Source organism: Barbus barbus (genome assembly GCF_936440315.1).
Source record: "Barbus barbus genome assembly, chromosome: 9".
Lineage (NCBI taxonomy): Eukaryota > Metazoa > Chordata > Actinopteri > Cypriniformes > Cyprinidae > Barbus > Barbus barbus.
This window is the reverse complement of record NC_136737.1, coordinates 1,623,890-1,645,000: the sequence shown is the minus strand read 5'-3', so window position 1 is coordinate 1,645,000 and position 21,111 is coordinate 1,623,890. Positions and strand designations below refer to the sequence as shown.

The following is a 21,111-nucleotide window of genomic DNA, read 5'->3' as shown; positions in this document are numbered from 1 at the left end:
TTATGTATAAATCTCAGTTTCAACAAAAACGGACCCTTATGACTGGTTTTGTGGTCCAGGGTCGCATATTTATTTTTAATCACTTGTTTATTTTGTTGTCATCCGGTCTGTGCACCGGAAGCTTCTGTCACCAAGACAAATTCCTTGTGTGTGTAAGCACACTTGGCAATAAAGCTCTTTCTGATTCTGAGTAGAAATGAATTGGGTTTTTATGCACTTTTAACGCAACAAGAACATAACAAACCTCCAGGGCCGATGGGGTGCATCAGGCGGTTCATCTGCACGTTCCAGTGTTTGACGCTCGAGCTGGCCTGCCGGAGTTTGCGCTGCGCGGCCTGCAAATGACACACATTCATGAGTGCTGAGGAACACACGAGGAGCGTGACACTAGCGCAGCACTGAGCTCACCGCGATGTCCTGGTCCACTCTGCGTCGGCTGGCCCGCACTTTGTCCAGCTGGTGCTGGGCGTCATCCAGAGCCTGAGACTTCTTCTCCATCTCCTGCAGGAGCTCCTGCTTCTCACGCTGAGTCTGCTGGAGCTGCTCCTCCTGGTCCTCCTGCAGCGCCAGCAGAGACTTCACCTTCTCCTCCTCCTCTGCCAGCAGCCTGCCAACACAGAACCAAACGCTAGCGCTAAACACCACAGAGAAACTCAACACTACACTTAAACATTAGAAACATTAGAAATGCTAATACTAACATAGCTAAACATTAGAAATGGTAATGTTAGCACAGCTAAACACCAGAAATGCTAATGCTAACACAGCCAAACACTAGAAATATCAGTGCTATCATAGTTAAACACTGGAAGTCAAGTCACCTTTATTTATATAGCACTTTTAACAATACAGATTGTGTCAAAGCACTTAACAGTATCAAACTGGAGGATAGAGTGTCAGTAATGTATAATAATAAGATTAAACACTCAATTATCAGTTAAAGGCATTTCATTATTGAATTCAGAGAGGAACAGCAGTGCTAACACAGCTAAACACTAGAATTGGTCATGCTAGCACAGCTAAACACCAGAAATGCTAACACAGCTAAAAACTAGAAACGGTAATGCTAGCACAGTTAAAAACCAGAAACATAGATTTTCACACAACTAAACACCAGAAACATTGATGCTAAGACAGCTAAACACCAGAAACTTTAATGCTAACAGCTAAACACCAGAAACTTTGATGCTAAGACAGCTAAATACAAATTTGATGTTAACAGTTAAACAGCAGAAACTTTGATGCTAACAGTTAAACACCAGAAACTTTCATGCTAACAGTAAAACACCAGAAACATCGATGCTCACACAGCTAACACCAGAAATATTAAAGCTAACACAGCTAAATACCAGAAACTTTGATGCTAACACAGCTAAACACCAGAAACTTCGATGCTAACACAGCTAAACTCCAGAAACTTTGATGCTAACAGCTAAACACCATAAACTTTAATGCTAACAGTTAAACACCAGAAACTTTGATACTCACACAGCTAACACCAGAAATATTAACGCTAACACAGCTAAATACCAGAAACTTTGATGCTAACACAGTTAAACACCAGAAACTTTGATACTCACACAGCTAACACCAGAAATATTAACGCTAACACAGTTAAACACCAGAAACTTTGATGCTGACACAGTTAAACACCAGAAACTTTAATGCTAACAGTTAAACACCAGAAACTTCGATGCTGACACAGCTAAACACCAGAAACTTTGATGCTAACAGTTAAACAACAGAAACTTTGATACTCTCACAGCTAAACACCAGAAATATTAACGCTAACACAGTTAAACACCAGAAACTTTAATGCTAACAGTTAAACACCAGAAACTTTGATGCTAACAGTTAAACACCAGAAACTTTGATGCTCACACAGTTAAACACCAGAAACATCGATGCTCACACAGCTAAACACCAGAAACTTTGATGCTAACAGTTAAACACCAGAAACGTTGATGCTAACAGTTAAACACCAGAAACTTTGATGCTAACAGTTAAACACCTGAAACTTCGATGCTCACACAGCTAAACACCAGAAACTTTGATGCTAACAGTTAAACACCAGAAACTTTGATGCTAACAGTTAAACACCTGAAACTTCGATGCTCACACAGCTAAACACCAGAAACTTTGATGCTCACACGGTTAAACACCTGAAACGTCGATGCTCACACAGTTAAACACCAGAAACTTTGATGCTAACAGTTAAACACCAGAAACTTTGATGCTAACAGTTCAACACCAGAAACTTCGATGCTCACACAGCTAAACACCAGAAACTTTGATGCTAACAGTTAAACACCAGAAACTTTGATGCTAACAGTTAAACACCAGAAACTTTGATGCTCACACAGTTAAACACCAGAAACATCGATGCTCACACAGCTAAACACCAGAAACTTTGATGCTAACAGTTAAACACCAGAAACTTTGATGCTAACAGTTAAACACCAGAAACTTTGATGCTCACACGGTTAAACACCTGAAACGTCGATGCTCACACAGTTAAACACCAGAAACTTTGATGCTAACAGTTAAACACCAGAAACTTTGATGCTCACACAGTTAAACACCAGAAACTTTGATGCTAACAGTTAAACACCAGAAACTTTGATGCTAACAGTTAAACACCAGAAACTTCGATGCTCACACAGCTAAACACCAGAAACTTTGATGCTAACAGTTAAACACCAGAAACTTCGATGCTAACAGTTAAACACCAGAAACTTTGATGCTAACAGTTAAACACCAGAAACTTTGATGCTAACAGTTAAACACCAGAAACTTTGATGCTCATACGGTTAAACACCTGAAACGTCGATGCTCACACAGTTAAACACCAGAAACTTTGATGCTAACAGTTAAACACCAGAAACTTTGATGCTAACAGTTAAACACCAGAAACTTTGATGCTCACACAGCTAAACACCAGAAACTTCGATGCTAACAGTTAAACACCAGAAACTTTGATGCTAACAGTTAAACACCAGAAACTTTGATGCTCACACAGCTAAACACCAGAAACTTCGATGCTAACAGTTAAACACCAGAAACTTCGATGCTCACACAGTTAAACACCTGAAACTTCGATGCTCACACAGCTAAACACCAGAAACTTTGATGCTAACAGTTAAACACCAGAAACTTCGATGCTCACACAGTTAAACACCTGAAACTTCGATGCTCACACAGCTAAACACCAGAAACTTTGATGCTAACAGTTAAACACCTGAAACTTTGATGCTCACACAGTTAAACACCTGAAACATCGATGCTCACACAGTTAAACACCTGAAACTTCGATGCTAACAGTTAAACACCAGAAACTTTGATGCTCACACAGTTAAACACCTGAAACATCGATGCTCACACAGTTAAACACCTGAAACTTCGATGCTCACACAGCTAAACACCTGAAACTTTGATGCTCACACAGTTAAACACCTGAAACATCGATGCTCACACAGCTAAACACCAGAAACTTTGATGCTAACAGTTAAACACCAGAAACATCGATGCTCACACAGCTAAACACCAGAAACTTTGATGCTAACAGTTAAACACCAGAAACTTCGATGCTCACACAGTTAAACACCTGAAACTTCGATGCTCACACAGCTAAACACCAGAAACTTTGATGCTAACAGTTAAACACCAGAAACTTTGATGCTAACAGTTAAACACCAGAAACTTTGATGCTCATACGGTTAAACACCTGAAACGTCGATGCTCACACAGTTAAACACCAGAAACTTTGATGCTAACAGTTAAACACCAGAAACTTTGATGCTCACACAGCTAAACACCAGAAACTTTGATGCTAACAGTTAAACACCAGAAACTTCGATGCTCACACAGTTAAACACCAGAAACATCGATGCTCACACAGCTAAACACCAGAAACTTTGATGCTAACAGTTAAACACCAGAAACGTCGATGCTCACACAGCTAAACACCAGAAACTTTGATGCTAATAGTTAAACACCAGAAACTTCGATGCTCACACAGCTAAACACCAGAAACTTTGATGCTAACAGTTAAACAGCAGAAACTTCGATGCTCACACAGCTAAACACCTGAAACTTCGATGCTCACACAGCTAAACACCAGAAACTTTGATGCTAACAGTTAAACACCTGAAACTTCGATGCTCACACAGCTAAACACCAGAAACTTTGATGCTAACAGTTAAACAGCAGAAACTTCGATGCTCACACAGCTAAACACCTGAAACTTTGATGCTAACAGTTAAACACCTGAAACTTCGATGCTCACACAGTTAAACACCTGAAACTTCGATGCTCACACAGCTAAACACCAGAAACTTTAATGCTAACAGTTAAACAGCAGAAACTTCGATGATCACACAGCTAAACACCAGAAACTTTGATGCTAACAGTTAAACACCTGAAACTTCGATGCTCACACAGTTAAACACCTGAAACTTCGATGCTCACACAGCTAAACACCAGAAACTTTAATGCTAACAGTTAAACACCAGAAACTTTAATGCTAACAGTTAAACACCAGAAACTTCGATGCTAACAGTTAAACACCAGAAACTTTGATGCTAACAGTTAAACACCAGAAACTTCGATGATCACACAGCTAAACACCAGAAACTTTGATGCTAACAGTTAAACACCAGAAACTTTAATGCTAACAGTTAAACACCAGAAACTTTGATGCTAACAGTTAAACACCAGAAACTTCGATGATCACACAGCTAAACACCAGAAACTTTGATGCTAACAGTTAAACACCTGAAACTTCGATGCTCACACAGTTAAACACCTGAAACTTCGATGCTCACACAGCTAAACACCAGAAACTTTAATGCTAACAGTTAAACACCAGAAACTTTGATGCTAACAGTTAAACACCAGAAACGTTTATGCTAACAGTTAAACACCAGAAACTTTAATGCTAACAGTTAAACACCAGATAAAACTCATCTTCAGAGCTAATGAATGTTGTTAAGCTGTATTAAGTTACCCAGGCGCTAGAGGAGCAACTAAACACCAGTGTAGAGCTAAACGCTAGCACTTCTGCTTGAACTGTGTTGGAGGTTTATTAATCGAGTGAAACACACATCACATCAACGTTTGTGCAGCATTTCAACAGGGTCTGGCTGCAGACTAGCACTCTCAGACGCTTCCACAAGTGTCTTCTCTTGCAGTCTTTTTTATATTTTATTTTGTTCTATTTATTGATTATTTTATTACATTTATATTTTATTTACAACAGTAGCCAGGTGGTGAAGACAAGAAAGAAGAAACTAAACTACAATGTCACTTGTAATCGCCGCATGCACTCTCCGCTACAGGCGTCACTTGCATTCGACACGAATCGTGTGTGTTGCCAATGGAGATTTAATCGAATGCTTAAACGATTAAAACTAATTTAGTGCAATAAAGCAGGGTCCTTCAAGTCATCTGAAGGAGAAAAACACAAGACCCGCAAATCCGTGGCTACAGAACAGCAGAATATCAATGCAATGCACAAAGTTTCTAGAAAACCATAAACACTTAATATGGCGATACATTAAGTGCAATTAAACGATGAAATTCGATGTATAGTTATTATTAAATGTACTACAAGGCAAGCAGACGGCCATGAACACAATATACAAACTTTCACTTGTCCTCCCATACAGCAAAACGCTTAATATGTGGCATAATGGACTAAATTTAATAATAATATAATAATAATAAGGGACTTAAGGGTATTCTGTAGTCTTTGACGAAGATGATAAAGACAATTCATCAGCCTATAAGTCTTGTTGACACAAAGATACAGACCAGCAGATATGAACGTGCATTATAAAATGCATTAAGTGACACCACACCACAACACAGACGACAGGAAGTGACACGAGTACGGTGTTTTTCAGAGACACTGTGTGTGTGTGTGTGTGTGTGTGTGTGTGTGTGCGTGCGTGCGTGCGTGTGTGTGTGTGTGTGTGTTTAATAGTTATTAGCTTTATCTGCAGGCAAGAGCTATATATGACAAAACCTCCTTTAGCAACTGGATTAAAGTGAAAATTAAGTAATAAATAAATAATAATCATAATAATCATAATATATACATATATATATATATATATATATATATATATATATAGAGAGAGAGAGAGAGAGAGAGAGAGAGAGGTATAAATCTTTAAAGCTTTTATTAAAATATATGATATATATACTGTATATATATATATATATATATATATATATATATATATATATATATATATATATATATATATATATATATATATATATATAGATATATATATATATATATTTAAATGAAAAACAATAGAGGTATATGCCAATATTAGCTAATTCACACTTAAAAAATATTAATAAATATCTAAATGCATTTAAATAAAAACTATAAAGGTCTATGCCTACATAGGTCTATGTCTCTTTGAGATAAATATTTAAATATCGAAATATGTAATATGAGTGTGTGTTTGATGCGTTTGTTTGTTTAAGTTTCTGGGCAGAGCTTCCTCTGAGAGTTATTGACAACCTTTCTGTCTCTCTCTCTCTCTGTATGTCTCTCTGGCGTGTTTGTGAGTGGGTGTGTGTGTGTGTGTGCGCATGTGTGTGTGTGTACCTGGTCTGTGTGTATCTGTAGGTCTCCTCCTCCTGTCTCGCTCTGATCTGCTGCTCAAGAGCTTCCTGTAGTCTGTGATGAAGATCTTCAAGCTCTCTGATTCTCCGCTGCTGGTGTTCGGCCTCCAGATCCCGAACCGCCACCTCTGCCCGAAGATTCGCCCTCGCCTGACACACACACACACACACACACACACACACAAAATCCTGTTACAATCTGCACTGTCTGTATGAGCTTCCTATTCAAGTCTGTCACTCGTTTTTTACACTTACATTGCTTTTTTTACACTTAAGAGTGTTAGATTTTTTGTTAGATCATTTTTGGGTGAACTATCCCTTTAACTTTTATTTCAGCTTTTTGGACGTCAAGTTGAGATATGTTGAGAAAATTTGAAATGTTGCCTATTTTTGTATCTTTTTATTTTAGCTAACATTTGTTTTCTTTGCCATTTTTTTAATGGCTGTTTAGCAATTATTGAAAGTGTTAAGAAGTGCACACTCTCTGATTAGCTCTGAAGGGTTATTTGACGCTCTTCTGGTGTGTTCACCTCCTGCGCCTCCTGTAGCTGTCTCTGCAGGGTCTTCTGCAGCTCCTCGTGCTGGCTGCGCCTCCTCTGCTCCTCCTGCTGCAGGGAGGCCTGAGCCTGTTTCTGTGCCTCCTTCAGGAGCTCCAGCTCGGCCAGCTGCTCCTGACGCTCCCCCTGCAGCTCCCTCAGCCTCCGCGTCTCCTCCGCCCGCAGCGCGCGCCTCCTCTCCCGCTCCTCGCGCAGCTCCCTCCGCCGCACCTTCATCTCCTCGTGCAGCGAGACCCGGCCGTCCGCCGACAGACGCAGAGCCGTCTGGATCGCTGAGAGACTTACCATTACTCTAATGCATTTAGCCAGTTCAATATAACAACATTCTGTGAGGCTTGTGCTTACAATTACTACAAAAATGGCTCTCAAATGGATTACATATATATATATATATATATATACACAGTTGTGCTCATAAGTTTACATACCCCTTGTAGAATGTGCAAAATGTTAATAACTGAAACAAAATAAGAGGTATCATGAAAATTGCATATTATTATTTTTTTATTTAGCACTGTCCTGAATAAGCTATTTCACATAACATATGTCTACATATACTCCACAAAACAAAACAAACAATTATGAATTAATGAAAATTCAAAACTTTACATACCCTTGAATCTTAATACTATGTGTGTCATTTCCTGGATGATCAAGTTTCCTGGTTTTTTGTTTAGTGATAGTTGTTCATGAGTCCCTTCAGAAAAATCCCCAGCTCCTGCACATTCTTTGGTTTTCCAGCATCTTCTGCATATTTGAACCCTTTCCAAAAGTGACTATGATTTTGAGATCCATCTTTTCACACTGAGGGCAATTGGGGGACTCAACTATTATATAAGGTGAAAACATGTACTGATGCTCAAGAAGGATCCAATTTAAAAAGTTTTCACCCCCGTCTCTTAATGCATTGTGTTGTTCTTGAACATCAGTGAGTGTTTGAACCTACTGTAATAGTTGAGTATGAGTCCCTCAGTTGCCCTCAGTGGGAAAGATGGATCTCAAAATCATAGTCACTTTTGGAAAGGGTTCAAATATGCAGAAGATGCTGGAAAACCAAAGAATGTGCAGGAGCTGGGGATTTTTCTGAAGAACAGCAGGCAGTTTAACTGCTTAGGACCAACAAGGGACTCATGAACAACTATCAGAAAACATAAAAACAGTCGTGGATCATCCAGGAAACGACACACAGTATTAAGATTCAAGGGTATTTGATTACTTTAGAATGGGGTCGTTTTTATAAACTCAGTTATTATTTTGTCTTGTGGAGTATATGTAAACATCTGTTATGTGAAATAGCTTATTCAATAACATGCAGTTTTCATGATCCCTCTTATTTTGTTAACATTTTAACGTTCTGCAAGGGATATGTAAACTTATATAGGAATGTTATGGTTTTTAATAAATATACATTTTATAATAAAAAATATTACAAAATTAGGTCGTATCTGATGCAATCTTGTAAATGTATCTTGTTTTAAGAATATTTACACATTTTTACTGGAAAACAAAAATTGATTTTTACCATTTTTTCTAGTTTTAATAATAAACAAGTAAATTATTTTAATTATTGTAATAGATTGAAACTAATTTTAAAGAATTCAAATAAAAAAAATCTGAAAATACTTCAAAAATGCTTACATAGAAAAATGTTTGGAATTTTGTCTAGCTTTCTAGTCAATTACTTAAGTAATTCTCTCATTTATAATTATTCTAATATTTTTACTCAATTAAATCTAACTAAATTCTGTGAATTTTATGCATAAAATAAAGTTCAAAAATCTATAAATGCACATTTCAGACATTTTATAATGTAACATTTTTAAAGTAATGATATTAAAATATTTCAAATTATAAATTGTATAAATATTATATAAAAATACAACACAAAGATAATAAAAAAAATACAATAAAGCTATTGAAACATCCTTAATAACTTGTTTCCAGTCAATTACGTATAAAGTAATTTTATAATTTATAAATAATTCTAATAAATTTACCTAATAAAATTAACAAAATTCTGTGACATTCTTAAAAAAAATCTAATTTTAATAAATAATTAATAAGAATTAATAAATATATATATATATAAATAATTAGTAAATTTTATAATTTTGTGAAATCACGAGGATTTAATTTAATATTTTAATTTCACGATATTTTATATTTATACAATGTATTAATATTATATAAAAATATCTGAGCATGCTTAAAATAACATGCTATCAGATGCACTTTGAGCAGGTTTCTGTGTGGTTTCTCAGAGACACACACCTGTGATCCACTCCTGTCTCTGTCTGGAGTCGGGCGAGCTGATCTCGAAGGTTTTGTTGAGCGTCTTGACGCAGAACATGCATCTCTTCCCGTCTCGGTCCGACAGCACCTGTGGGTCACAGCCAGACACGGCGTCACACATAGAAACGCTCCGGACGTAAACGCAGCAGCGAGCGCCGTACCTCCACGCAGCAGTTCTGGTCCATCTCGATGACGCCCTTACAGTCCCTGCAGTCCTCGCCCACGAAATACGAGAGCGAGCCGGGCTTCAGACAGAACCAGCGCTCCGTCCAGTTCCTGCGCAGGTGACCCTTCTTCCACAGATAGCCCTGAGACCCAACGAGAAGAAATACACTTCATCTCCAGCCATTCATTTATTTAGTTTTTATTTACATAATATATGTGTGTGTACTGTCAATTTGTATTGAATAATAAAACAGAGAACCCAGAAAAAATAAGACAGAAAACAGAATTTAGGGAAAAATAAAACCATCTACTCTGTGAAGTTTAATTGTGAACAAACAAGTTGTTTGCATTCATTCTCCAGGAAAGCGTTTCCTTCCACATTTATGCTAAATAATTGACCCTCATGACTGGTTTTGTGGTCCAGGGTCATATAATCCTGATATGATATGGAAATGATCGCACCTCCTTCAGCACGTTCCCCACCATCTCCCTGTAGACCTTCTCCACAGCCACGCCGATGCTCTCTCGGTCCAATCCTCGACTCACGGCGGCCGCGTTCACCACGTCCAGGAAGCTCCAGACGCTCAGACCGTCCTTCTGGACAGCGTCCTGCGACAGAAACTCCTCCAGCTCCACGCAGGTCAGCTCCACCGGCATCACGCTGCTGACCTTCCTCAGCAGATACTCCGCCTGGACACAACACCGATCACAGCCATGAAAAAAAACACATTGATTGCTTACTTATCATATCTAACATGTGAGAGCAGCGGCATCAGCAGATTTGGTAGCGCTAAGGGTGAGGGGAAAATGAATATAGACTGCTCTACTATAGTATTCTATGTAACTGGGCGACAACATCGGTGATTATAAAAGGACATTATGTGTGATTCAGTCACAAATTGAAGAAAAGTTTGTTTTTCAAGGCACTTTGTGACCTTGACAGACAAAAAAAGTGCAAAACTTGGACAAAAATTGAATTCTTGATGATTTGATGTTTTATAATAGTGATTTTATAATTTCTAAATATAAAGCAAAAAGTAAAAACGAATGACTAATAAGAGAATAAGTGCTCCTCTGCTGCCATCTACTGGTTATAGTGGGTTTTTGTTTTTTTACACAAGTGTTTGTTTACCATCATGTATATTTTGGTCATCCCATTAAAAATATTATTTAAATTTGATCATTTTTAGAGATTTAAAGTGCGGTAAATAGTTGCGTGAAAGCTTGTAAAATACTTGAATTTCTCTCTCAAAAGATTGTAAAAACCCTGAAATGAAGTAAATGCTGGTCTGTAATAGCTTTTGTCCTAAATGTGGACCTGACTGAAATTACCATGGTTACCAAACCGATAAGATGACCAGACGTGTGTGTGCTCACCTCCTCCGGCACGAGTGTGAGAGGATATCTGTCGTCCGCTAGGAAGTTGAAGAGACACCAGAGCCGCATGGAGTCCTGATTGGACAAAACCCGCTGCGCATCGGGACGGTAATTCTTCTTGGAAGAGAGAGTCCAGCACAGCTCGTCAACTTCCTCTTTAACGAACGTCCCCTCCGTCACCTGATCACACAACAAACATGATCTCGATTTCTCCAAGAGATTCAACGGAGACTTTGGTTTCTTCCCCAGTAATTTCCCGTTTCAGATCAGATCTCAACCACTTCTCAAACTCTGCTCAGATTTGACTCATGCATCTGAGAAATTCTTTCAATTTTCCCAAATAAAATATGTTTTATGTTCTACTCTTATCTCTCCAAGCTAGCACTGTTATTAAAGTCAGAGATCTCCTTATGAACGTAAACATTTCTCACCAAATGATCTGATCTGCTCTCCACATTCTTCTGTATTTTACTTTTTTAATTTTAAGAGAAATATCTGAGACCAAACAGATCATCAATGAAAGACTCAATGAAGTCTACGAGCTATGAAAGAGATAATAGTTGTATCTCAGTCAAATATAGTGCTATCCTAACAAACCATGCATCAATGGAAAGATTATTTATTCATGATGTATAAATCTAAATTTAGAAAAATTGACCCTTATGACTGGTTTTGTGCTCCTGAGTCACAAATATTTAATGATCTGAACTACTCCCCACATTCGTTTTATAGCTCTAAACTCTTACTGGATTTGGGGTTATTTTCATCTAATTTCAGGAGAAACATCTGAGATAAAGTTAATACTTCAAAGAAGCATAACTGAGAGTCTCATGAGCATTGAAAGAGCATGCTTGTGTTGCAGTACCTTGTCCAGTATGAACTGATTCAGGTAGGGCATGTACCCCTGACTGGATACGGGACCGTCGTCATCATCGCTGAAGTGTCTCTCGAGGGCCACAGGGTCGTGAGGAATCCGCAAAACACTGTGAAGGTTATGGGACAAAACCTGCACACACACACACACACACACACGGTCTGACTGCAGCTTTTGTTTGATGCAGATCCGTCTAAAGCCACAGAGTGTGATTCAGATTAACTAGAACAGCAGTTTCACAAACTCAGATATCTACATGGAGACATACTGTACACTCCTGCTGCGTTATATAAAGACATTTATGATGGGTGCAGACGAACATAAACCTCCTTCAAACCAGACCACTTTACAGTCAAATACAGTACATTGATGTAATGATGGGTGAAAACATTGAGTGTGTGCTTAAAAACACTTCAACTTAACACATAATGTACAAAATACACTATTTACACATAATACACATAAGATGTTATTATAATTAAGGTATAAATTAAGGTAAAGTAAAAAATAATTAACTTTATCAATCACTTTCAACTTTGTGAACGTTCCTAAAGTGAGTTTTTGAGACTTACACACATATCTAACTAATATGTCTCACCTTGAGCTGTGATTTGGACACTTTGCCGCTGTCTTCGGTGTCCAGGGACGTGAAGGCGTACCAGATACTCTTCAGCAGAGCGGCTCTCAGCGCCATGTCTCACACCTGATGATCTGAGTCTTATTTCTGCTCTCCTTCATTCTCTCTGTGAGTCTGGCCACATCCTGCAGGTGTTTGCTGATCTCTGGCACCTCCTGTCTGCAGCAGTACACAATAACACATCACCATAAGAGTACTGTTTCTGCTGCATATAGTATGTGTACTATAATCATTACTTTGATCAGAATTATTTCATAAAATTATTCATTGACTTTGAAAACATCATTACCTTTTGTGGATTTCCTTAAACTGTAAATATAATTACAGTTTTTCTCAGTGGCTTTGGTGCATTTCTCAGAACAGAAATGAAATTTTCAAAACTACTTGTTTAACCTCCACATCTGGTCATTAGTTCATCGTATAAGTCATTAAATGCAAAATGGTTGATCTATCATATTCACATCTATATTTCCATTAGACTTTTTGTAAATTTGCCATGAACTGATCAAGTGAATCTTGACTCTCACTAATGAAGAGAATATAGATCAACCAATTATAAAGCAATAGCTCAAAGGTGCATCTCATGACCCTTCAGTTGGAAAGCATATATAGACAGAGGACAACACAAAAGATACAAACTGTGACGATGGACGAACATCCAGAAAACAATGAGGGTCAACAGCCGAGAGGAAGAAGAGGAGTAAGGATGCATGGAAGTGTACAGATGCCAAACAGAGGAAGAGGAAGAAGAGGCCAAAGATAGGTGCATATCAGATGAAATAAGGGCCACAATCATGGACCGTGTTATCAATCAAGGCCTTACAACGGCTGAAGGGTGCAGCTAAATATTGGGAGATCGACCATATCCTCAATAATTCAAACATTTTGAAACAGTCTCTTTCAATCGATATCCCTCATACAGTAATGTGTAAATGTGTACTTTTGAAAGGATATATGGCGTACATAAGTGCAGTCTTCTGCATTTCAGTACAGTAACTGTCATCCAAACTGTTGCCATAGTTTACATCAGGTAATACTACTGTAACAGAGTGCACTGTTATATTGACAATATAACTAAGCATTTTGACTATCTTGTATGTGAACAATGACACAAGGACTTTTCATTCTGATGGCACTGATATGTTCATTGACATAAATACTTTTGAGAGATGAACTAAAGATTTTGAATAAGGCTTTTGCAGGTAATCTACTGTGTGGTGTTGTTTGCACAAATTGTTTTTAGAAATGCACATACTTTGCAAATATTAAGGATGATTCGAGAAATGCACCAAAGCAACTGAGAAAAACTGTAGGACTGTTTCGAAAAATGTGACAAAGCAATTGAGAAAAACTGTAAGGCATGATGTTATGATGTAAACATAATGAAGACAGACAGATAGATAGTGTAAGAATGGTTTTAGTGGTGAATGTGGTTCCCCATAAGGCAATGCATCCAACACGACCTTCCACTTTCAACGTGATGAATGGAACTCTTTACTTAGCCAGTATTTGATTACACAATCACATTTTTACACAACATAGGATTAAAAGTGCAAATGAAATGATAATTAATTCTGAATTACATATGCAAGATGAGATCACATGACAAGCATACCACAGCACACACTGCACACTCTGCAGGACGCTAGTATTCCACACATAGCCGTAGCATACAGTAAACACTTGAGAGCGCTGACAGAGGCACACAGTCATCAGGTCTTCCTGAGCGCACACCTGGATCCACTCACACCTGTAGAAATGAGGTGTTGTTATGATACGATCATGTCAGCTGATTTCTGACAGACACAGAAGAGCGCCAGTGTGAGAGACGTGTTAATTGTTGCGGAGTGTTTAGCGCTCAGGGCTGTGTGTGTGCTCATATCCTCTGCTGCTGAGAGACTTTTAAACGCGATCCTCCTTCAAAGATTCACAAACGCAGTGTGTGTGTGTGTAGCTGTGCTTTATTAAACAATCAGGCCGTGTTAGTGGATATGATTTGTTTCCCGTCACACAGGCGTGTTGTGGGAGTGCGATCGGGAATGGGACGTCCAGACGTTGATGACAGCGGTTTGGATGCAGGTCTCTTACTTCAGTGATGTCAAACGAATGAAGAGCTTCACATCCCACCGCTGACGTCAACATGATGAACGAGTCCTGAGTGTGTTTGTCTCTTATTGTCCAGACAGATGGACAGATAGACAGGGACAGACAGACAGATATAGTCAGACAAACAGAACAATGGAACAGACAGATAGACGGATTGATAGACAGATATAGATAGACAGACAAACAAACAGACAGACAGACAGACAGAGAGACAGACAGACAGACAGACAGACAGAGAGACAGACAGACAGACAGACAGACAGATAGACAGATAGATAGATGGACGGACGGACTGACGGACGGATTGATATACAAATGAATGGATACACACAGACGGATACATAGACAGACAGACAAACAGATAGACAGACAGACGGATTGATAGACAGATATATAGATAGACAGACAAACAAACAGACAGACAAACAGATAGATAGATAGACAGACAGACAGACAGACAGACAGACAGACAGACAGACAGACAGATAGACAGATAGATAGATAGATAGATAGATAGATAGATAGATAGATAGATAGATAGATAGATAGACAGACAGACAGACAGACAGATAGATGATAGACAGACAGACAGACAGACAGATGATAGATAGACAGACAAACAGACAGATAGATGATAGATAGATAGATAGATAGACAGACAGACAGACAGACAGACAGACAGACAGACAGATAGATGATAGACAGACAGACAGACAGACAGATAGATGATAGATAGACAGACAGACAGATAGATGATAGATAGATAGACAGACAGACAGATAGATGATAGACAGACAGACAGACAGACGGATGATAGATAGACAGACAGACAGATGATAGATAGATAGACAGACAGACAGACAGATGATAGATAGATAGACAGACAGACAGATGGATGATAGACAGACAGACAGACAGACAGACGGATGATAGATAGACAGACAGACAGACAGATGATAGACAGACAGACAGACAGATAGATGATAGATAGACAGACAGACAGACAGACAGATAAATAGACAGATGATAGATAGATAGACAGACAGACAGATAGATGATAGACAGACAGACAGACAGACAGATAGACAGATGATAGACAGACAGACAGACAGACAGACAGACAGACAGACAGACAGACAGACAGACAGATAGATAGATAGATAGATAGATAGATAGATAGATAGATAGATAGATAGATAGATAGATAGATAGATAGATAGATAGATAGACAGACAGACAGACAGACAGACAGACAGACAGACAGACAGACAGACAGACAGACAGACAGATAGATGATAGACAGATATATAGATAGACAGACAAACAAACAGATAGACAGACAGACGGATTGATAGACAGATATATAGATAGACAGACAAACAAACAGATAGACAGACAGATGGATAGATAGACAGATAGATGATAGATAGACAGACAGACAGATAGATGATAGATAGATAGACAGACAGACAGATAGATGATAGACAGACAGACAGACAGACGGATGATAGATAGACAGACAGACAGACAGACAGACAGATGATAGATAGATAGACAGACAGACAGACAGATGATAGATAGATAGACAGACAAACAGATAGATGATAGACAGACAGACAGACAGACAGACAGACGGATGATAGATAGACAGACAGACAGACAGACAGATAGATGATAGATAGATAGATAGATAGATAGATAGATAGATAGATAGATAGATAGATAGATAGATAGATAGATAGATAGATAGATAGACAGATGATAGATAGATAGACAGACAGACAGATAGATGATAGACAGACAGACAGACAGACAGACAGATAGACAGATGATAGATAGACAGACAGACAGACAGACAGACAGACAGACAGATAGATGATAGACAGATATATAGATAGACAGACAAACAAACAGATAGACAGACAGACGGATTGATAGACAGATATATAGATAGACAGACAAACAAACAGATAGACAGACAGATGGATAGACAGACAGACAGACAGACAGACAGACAGACAGACAGACAGACAGACAGACAGACAGACAGACAGACAGATAGATAGATAGATAGATAGATAGATAGATAGATAGATAGATAGATAGATAGACAGACAGACAAACAGATAGACAGACAGACGGATTGATAGACAGATATATAGATAGACAGACAAACAGACAGACAGACAGACAGACAGACAGCCAGACAGCCAGACAGCCAGACAGACAGACAGATAGACAGATAGATAGATAGATAGATAGATAGATAGATAGATAGATAGATAGATAGATAGATAGATAGATAGATAGACAGACAGACAAACAGATAGACAGACAGACGGATTGATAGACAGATATATAGATAGACAGACAAAAACTATCATATGTCTATGGTTCGTTCTGATATCAGACGGTAATAAAAGCATGTGATTAAACTGTGTTATTATGTCAAATGAATGTTTTGTGCGGCTGCTAGTCAGGCTTTATATCTTCAGAACCCAGAGGAAGAGGATGCAGAGCGATCACACTCATCATACAGCGCTTCACCCCTAAAGACACAGAGGATATGAAACCTTCATCATCATCATCATTATCTGTGAATCTGAACATCACAGTGAAGCGAAGCTCCAGTCATTATCCAGGACGAACATGCGTGTGTTTTAGCATCTGGATGACAGATCTGAGATCAGTAAACAGCCGTCTGCAGCTTTCTGCACCCCGCCGTAATTTCAGACTCCAGCACAAAACAAAAACCCATCTCTGCCGACTTCCTGAAGCTCATCCTGCCTTTGAAATGCTCATGTTAGAGTGTAAACAGACACACACACACACAGAGGGGCGGGACGTGGACCGGCGGCAGGTAAAGCGCTGAGAGCTCACCTGTAACATCACTCAGGTGTGTGTGGAGATCCACAGACCGGAGAACCGGCTCCTCTTCCTCTCAGGTAAGACATGTCCAGTCTCCTCAACACCAGCTGCTGTTGTCTCATTATGCCTGTAATATTACGGTAAACATTCAATTAAAACTAAACAGTGACAGATCAGTTCAGCTGCGTTTTAAGAATAAATCTGTATGAAACATTTTACAGATGTTGGTGCAAAACAAGATGCTTTACTTCTGTATCTAAATATCTAAACAACTTTAATAATGCATTCAATCTTGATTTAATGATCAGTATGTAATATAAAATATATATAATAACAGTATTTATATTATATATATATATATATATTATTTATGTATTTTATAGCATATATATTGTAAAATGTAGGCATTTCTGCTTTTGTGCTTATTGAAATGTATTTATTTCATATTGTTTTCTTCAGTTGTTTTCTAAATCTTTGCAATTGTACATAGTTTGTTTGTACAATAGTTTGTACATAGGTTTTTGTATTATATACATAAATGTGTTATGCTCCTTTGCATATAACAAAAAGGATGTGTACATTAAAAAAAATAATATATAGATAGATTTCCCCTTTAAACAGTTATATCTGCATTATTGAATAAAGAACAGTATGCTGTAACTGGTGCTGCATGTTATTTATTATTCAATATGTTTTAATGTGGTCTGCAAAAGCTGCATCAGCTAACTTGACAATAAAATGACCCACAATGCATTGACACAAGACGAGCAGCAGGACTGTTTTTCTTTGTAGCCACATGAAAAGTCTCTGACGTGTTTCAATTCATAATTTCTCCACTGCTTCAATCTTTTCTCCTTTATACGTCCAATCTGATACCACTTCACAGCTGAGGGGATTTCCACTGAAAGACAGATTAGACGTCATTTAATGTTTCGCCTCAAGCTCCAAATACACACAAGACAAGCGCAGATATGTCTATAAATTGTAAACACAATGAGGGATTAGATCAGTCGTTTATTTTTCTTTCAGAGACCTTATTATTCCTCGAGCACATTCTGCTTACCTCCTATAACTCTTGTGTAGTACACAATGTCGTGAATTAGAGACGGATTACTGACACACTGCTGCACACTTTTATCTAACATGCAAATACAAGCATGCAATCGTAGTACATACTTCACCTGTGCCCATATCAAGCCTTATTTAACTTCAGATTTCTGCCAATAAATCATATGCATTATTATTTGGATAGCACGTATAGTGGAAGCACAGATAGTGATTTTAACAGGCGTTTGCGCTCACAGACTGTTTTGGGTCTTATCGACTGTATTTCATGTTAAATCCGTGTTAATTGCAAGGACCGTCCGCGGGTTTATCCCGTGCATTTGAACCTCAGCCTAAACAGTTATTATGTTAATCTGAAGTGTGTTTGAAGTCCTCTGGTCTAAACTCTCGTCTGTCTCTCCCGAAATCCTTCACAGGGCTTTCAAAGAGCAGCAGAAGCCGTTTTCCGAGCGTCTGGGATTTAAACGAGGAAGAAGACGATGCTTCCTCACCTCAGGAAACGCAAGTTAATCCGTCAGTTTTAGAGACACTTCCTTGGGCGTGACTTTCGTTTACGAACAAACGAACAGAACCAACTCTGATTAGCGTGCCTCATCTCAACATGGATGCATCCCTCCAGGACTCTCATTGCCATTTGGCCAGGAGCAGCAGGTATTGTGCGCCCCCTGGTGGTTACAGAGGGAACGACGTTCACGCCGATCGCGCATTGCCGCTGTTTTTATACCCTACCCACATTGATCAGCGAGTCTACGATAGATCCTACTGCGGCGGCGCTGCGCTGCTCTCGTATCTGCCGCCGTTCCATGGTAATTTCGGCGTTTACGAATGTCCCTTCGAGCCCGCCTTCATCCAGAAACGCAACGAGCGTGAACGCCAGCGCGTGAAGTGCGTAAATCAGGGATACGCCAAACTACGAGACCACCTGCCCAACGGGACCACGGAAAAACGTCTGAGCAAAGTGGAGACGCTGCGCGCAGCAATACGCTACATCAAGTACCTGCAGGATTTGGTGGAGAATGCGGGCAGGGTGGAGCAGAACGGAGGAGCGTCGCCGCTTTCCGTTTCCGAATCATCTTCTGAGGAGTCTGTCGGGAGTTAATGACTTACAGAAAACATCGTTCATGCAACTTTTATCCTGCGCCACCAAAACGTTGCTGATTATCAGATATTAGCATGTGTTTCAATGATGCAAAAGCACAATTTGTAATTCAAAAAGAGCATCTATCCAGGAAATGTTCAAATAATTACTGAAGCTTATTGAAAGGGGTCATGTGAGGCGATTTTCAAGTCCCCCTGTAGTGAAAATCAAGTTTTTTATATTGTTTATTTGTCTATGTGGTGTTTTTAATATGCTTTTAGACAAACCATCTGCCAATACATTAATCAACACCATTGCTGAGTATTTTCTCTTTAAAACTGTAGTTTCCCAACTAAGGTTTGAAACAGCCCTCGGTTTGCTACGTCACAAAATTCAACAACCAATCAGGTCAAGGGATAGATTCCTATCATTATCATGCAAAATATACCAAAAATAAATTAGAGCAAAAAGCCCATGAAGCCATGGTTTAATGTGAATTTAGAACTGCTATCTTGCATTATAACCCGCAGCAATAGTGTAAAAGTAGCCCGGAGTCAGACCCAGCTCTCCCGCATCGGCGTCTGCACTTCACATATGCATGTTCGCGTGCACGAATCAAAAATCACAAACAGCTGCATTAAGTCTTAACGGCATTTTAGGACACAACATCGTCAAGTAAGTAACTGTAACGAGTGTTACAGTATTCACTGTAGTTGTCCGCTAGTAAAAACATAGTTTTATCAGTCATTATCCGTGTATGCCATTGAAGAGCTATTCTTTATAAAAGTTAAGACTCGTCCACGCCTTCCTAAAACACGCCCCCACATGTCTACGTCACTGTGCTGGAAGATTTGCATAACACCGGCCAAATTTTTACGCAAAGAAAGAAGGCGTAACTTTTATTCTCGCTGTAGTATTGCTGTCATGGAGACGCTGTGTGTTTCCAAATATGGTAAGGGGTGTAACATTTCCATCACATGCTTGAGGTATTCGGCCAATCACAATGCACCGCATAGCTGGCCAATCAGAGCACACTGCGCTTTTCAGAACGTTTTGTAAAAATCGATGCGTTTCATAAAAGCGGGGCAGAGAGGAGCAACAATAATGTACAATATGTGGAAAGTAATGTGTTTTTTAACCTTAAAGGGGTCCTATTATGCTCTTTTACAAAGTCTTGATTTTGTTTTGGGGGTGTACTAGAACATGCTCTCATGATTGGTGGTTCGAAAATCATTATTTTTCACCTAATTTACATTATTACAATAACTCTCTCCCCAGCCTGACACAAATGACTCGATTAGTTCCGGGTTTGATGAAGGCCGAAAAAATGAAATATCTCCCTTTGGAGTGGACTTTGAGATTTGTAACTTTGTAGATTGTTTTATGCCCAAACATACACACTACACACTGACTAAGATTCAAAAAGTGAAAAAGCAAAATAGGACCCATT

The 21,111-nt window shown here is 38.8% G+C and overlaps 2 protein-coding genes across 3 annotated transcripts in view; one reads left to right on the top strand and one right to left on the bottom strand.

Annotated features, from left to right (window-relative positions):
• The window catches only part of def6b (DEF6 guanine nucleotide exchange factor b), a 13,931-nt gene extending 1,288 nt beyond the window's left edge, over nucleotides 1-12,643 (bottom strand). The window contains exons 1-10 of one of the 2 annotated variants that reach the window (XM_079424631.1): nucleotides 12,506-12,643; nucleotides 11,899-12,039; nucleotides 11,034-11,213; nucleotides 10,119-10,346; nucleotides 9,653-9,799; nucleotides 9,471-9,579; nucleotides 7,173-7,489; nucleotides 6,626-6,792; nucleotides 409-607; nucleotides 245-335 (exon numbers count right to left, since the gene is read on the bottom strand). In XM_079424631.1, coding sequence (XP_079280757.1) covers nucleotides 245-335; nucleotides 409-607; nucleotides 6,626-6,792; nucleotides 7,173-7,489; nucleotides 9,471-9,579; nucleotides 9,653-9,799; nucleotides 10,119-10,346; nucleotides 11,034-11,213; nucleotides 11,899-12,039; nucleotides 12,506-12,601 — 1,675 coding nt within the window. In that variant the 5' untranslated portion in view covers nucleotides 12,602-12,643. The remainder of the gene's footprint in view (nucleotides 1-244; nucleotides 336-408; nucleotides 608-6,625; nucleotides 6,793-7,172; nucleotides 7,490-9,470; nucleotides 9,580-9,652; nucleotides 9,800-10,118; nucleotides 10,347-11,033; nucleotides 11,214-11,898; nucleotides 12,040-12,505) is intronic. The other variant, XM_079424632.1, reaches the window with a different exon arrangement.
• Nucleotides 12,644-19,184: 6,541 nt separating this feature from the next.
• Nucleotides 19,185-19,682, top strand: LOC306874591 (achaete-scute homolog 5-like; the record flags this gene model as incomplete). Its single annotated transcript, XM_079424738.1, has 1 exon — nucleotides 19,185-19,682. The coding sequence occupies one exon, from the start codon at nucleotides 19,185-19,187 to the stop codon at nucleotides 19,680-19,682; it is 498 nt and encodes a 165-aa protein (XP_079280864.1).
• Between the last annotated feature and the right edge of the window lie 1,429 nt (nucleotides 19,683-21,111).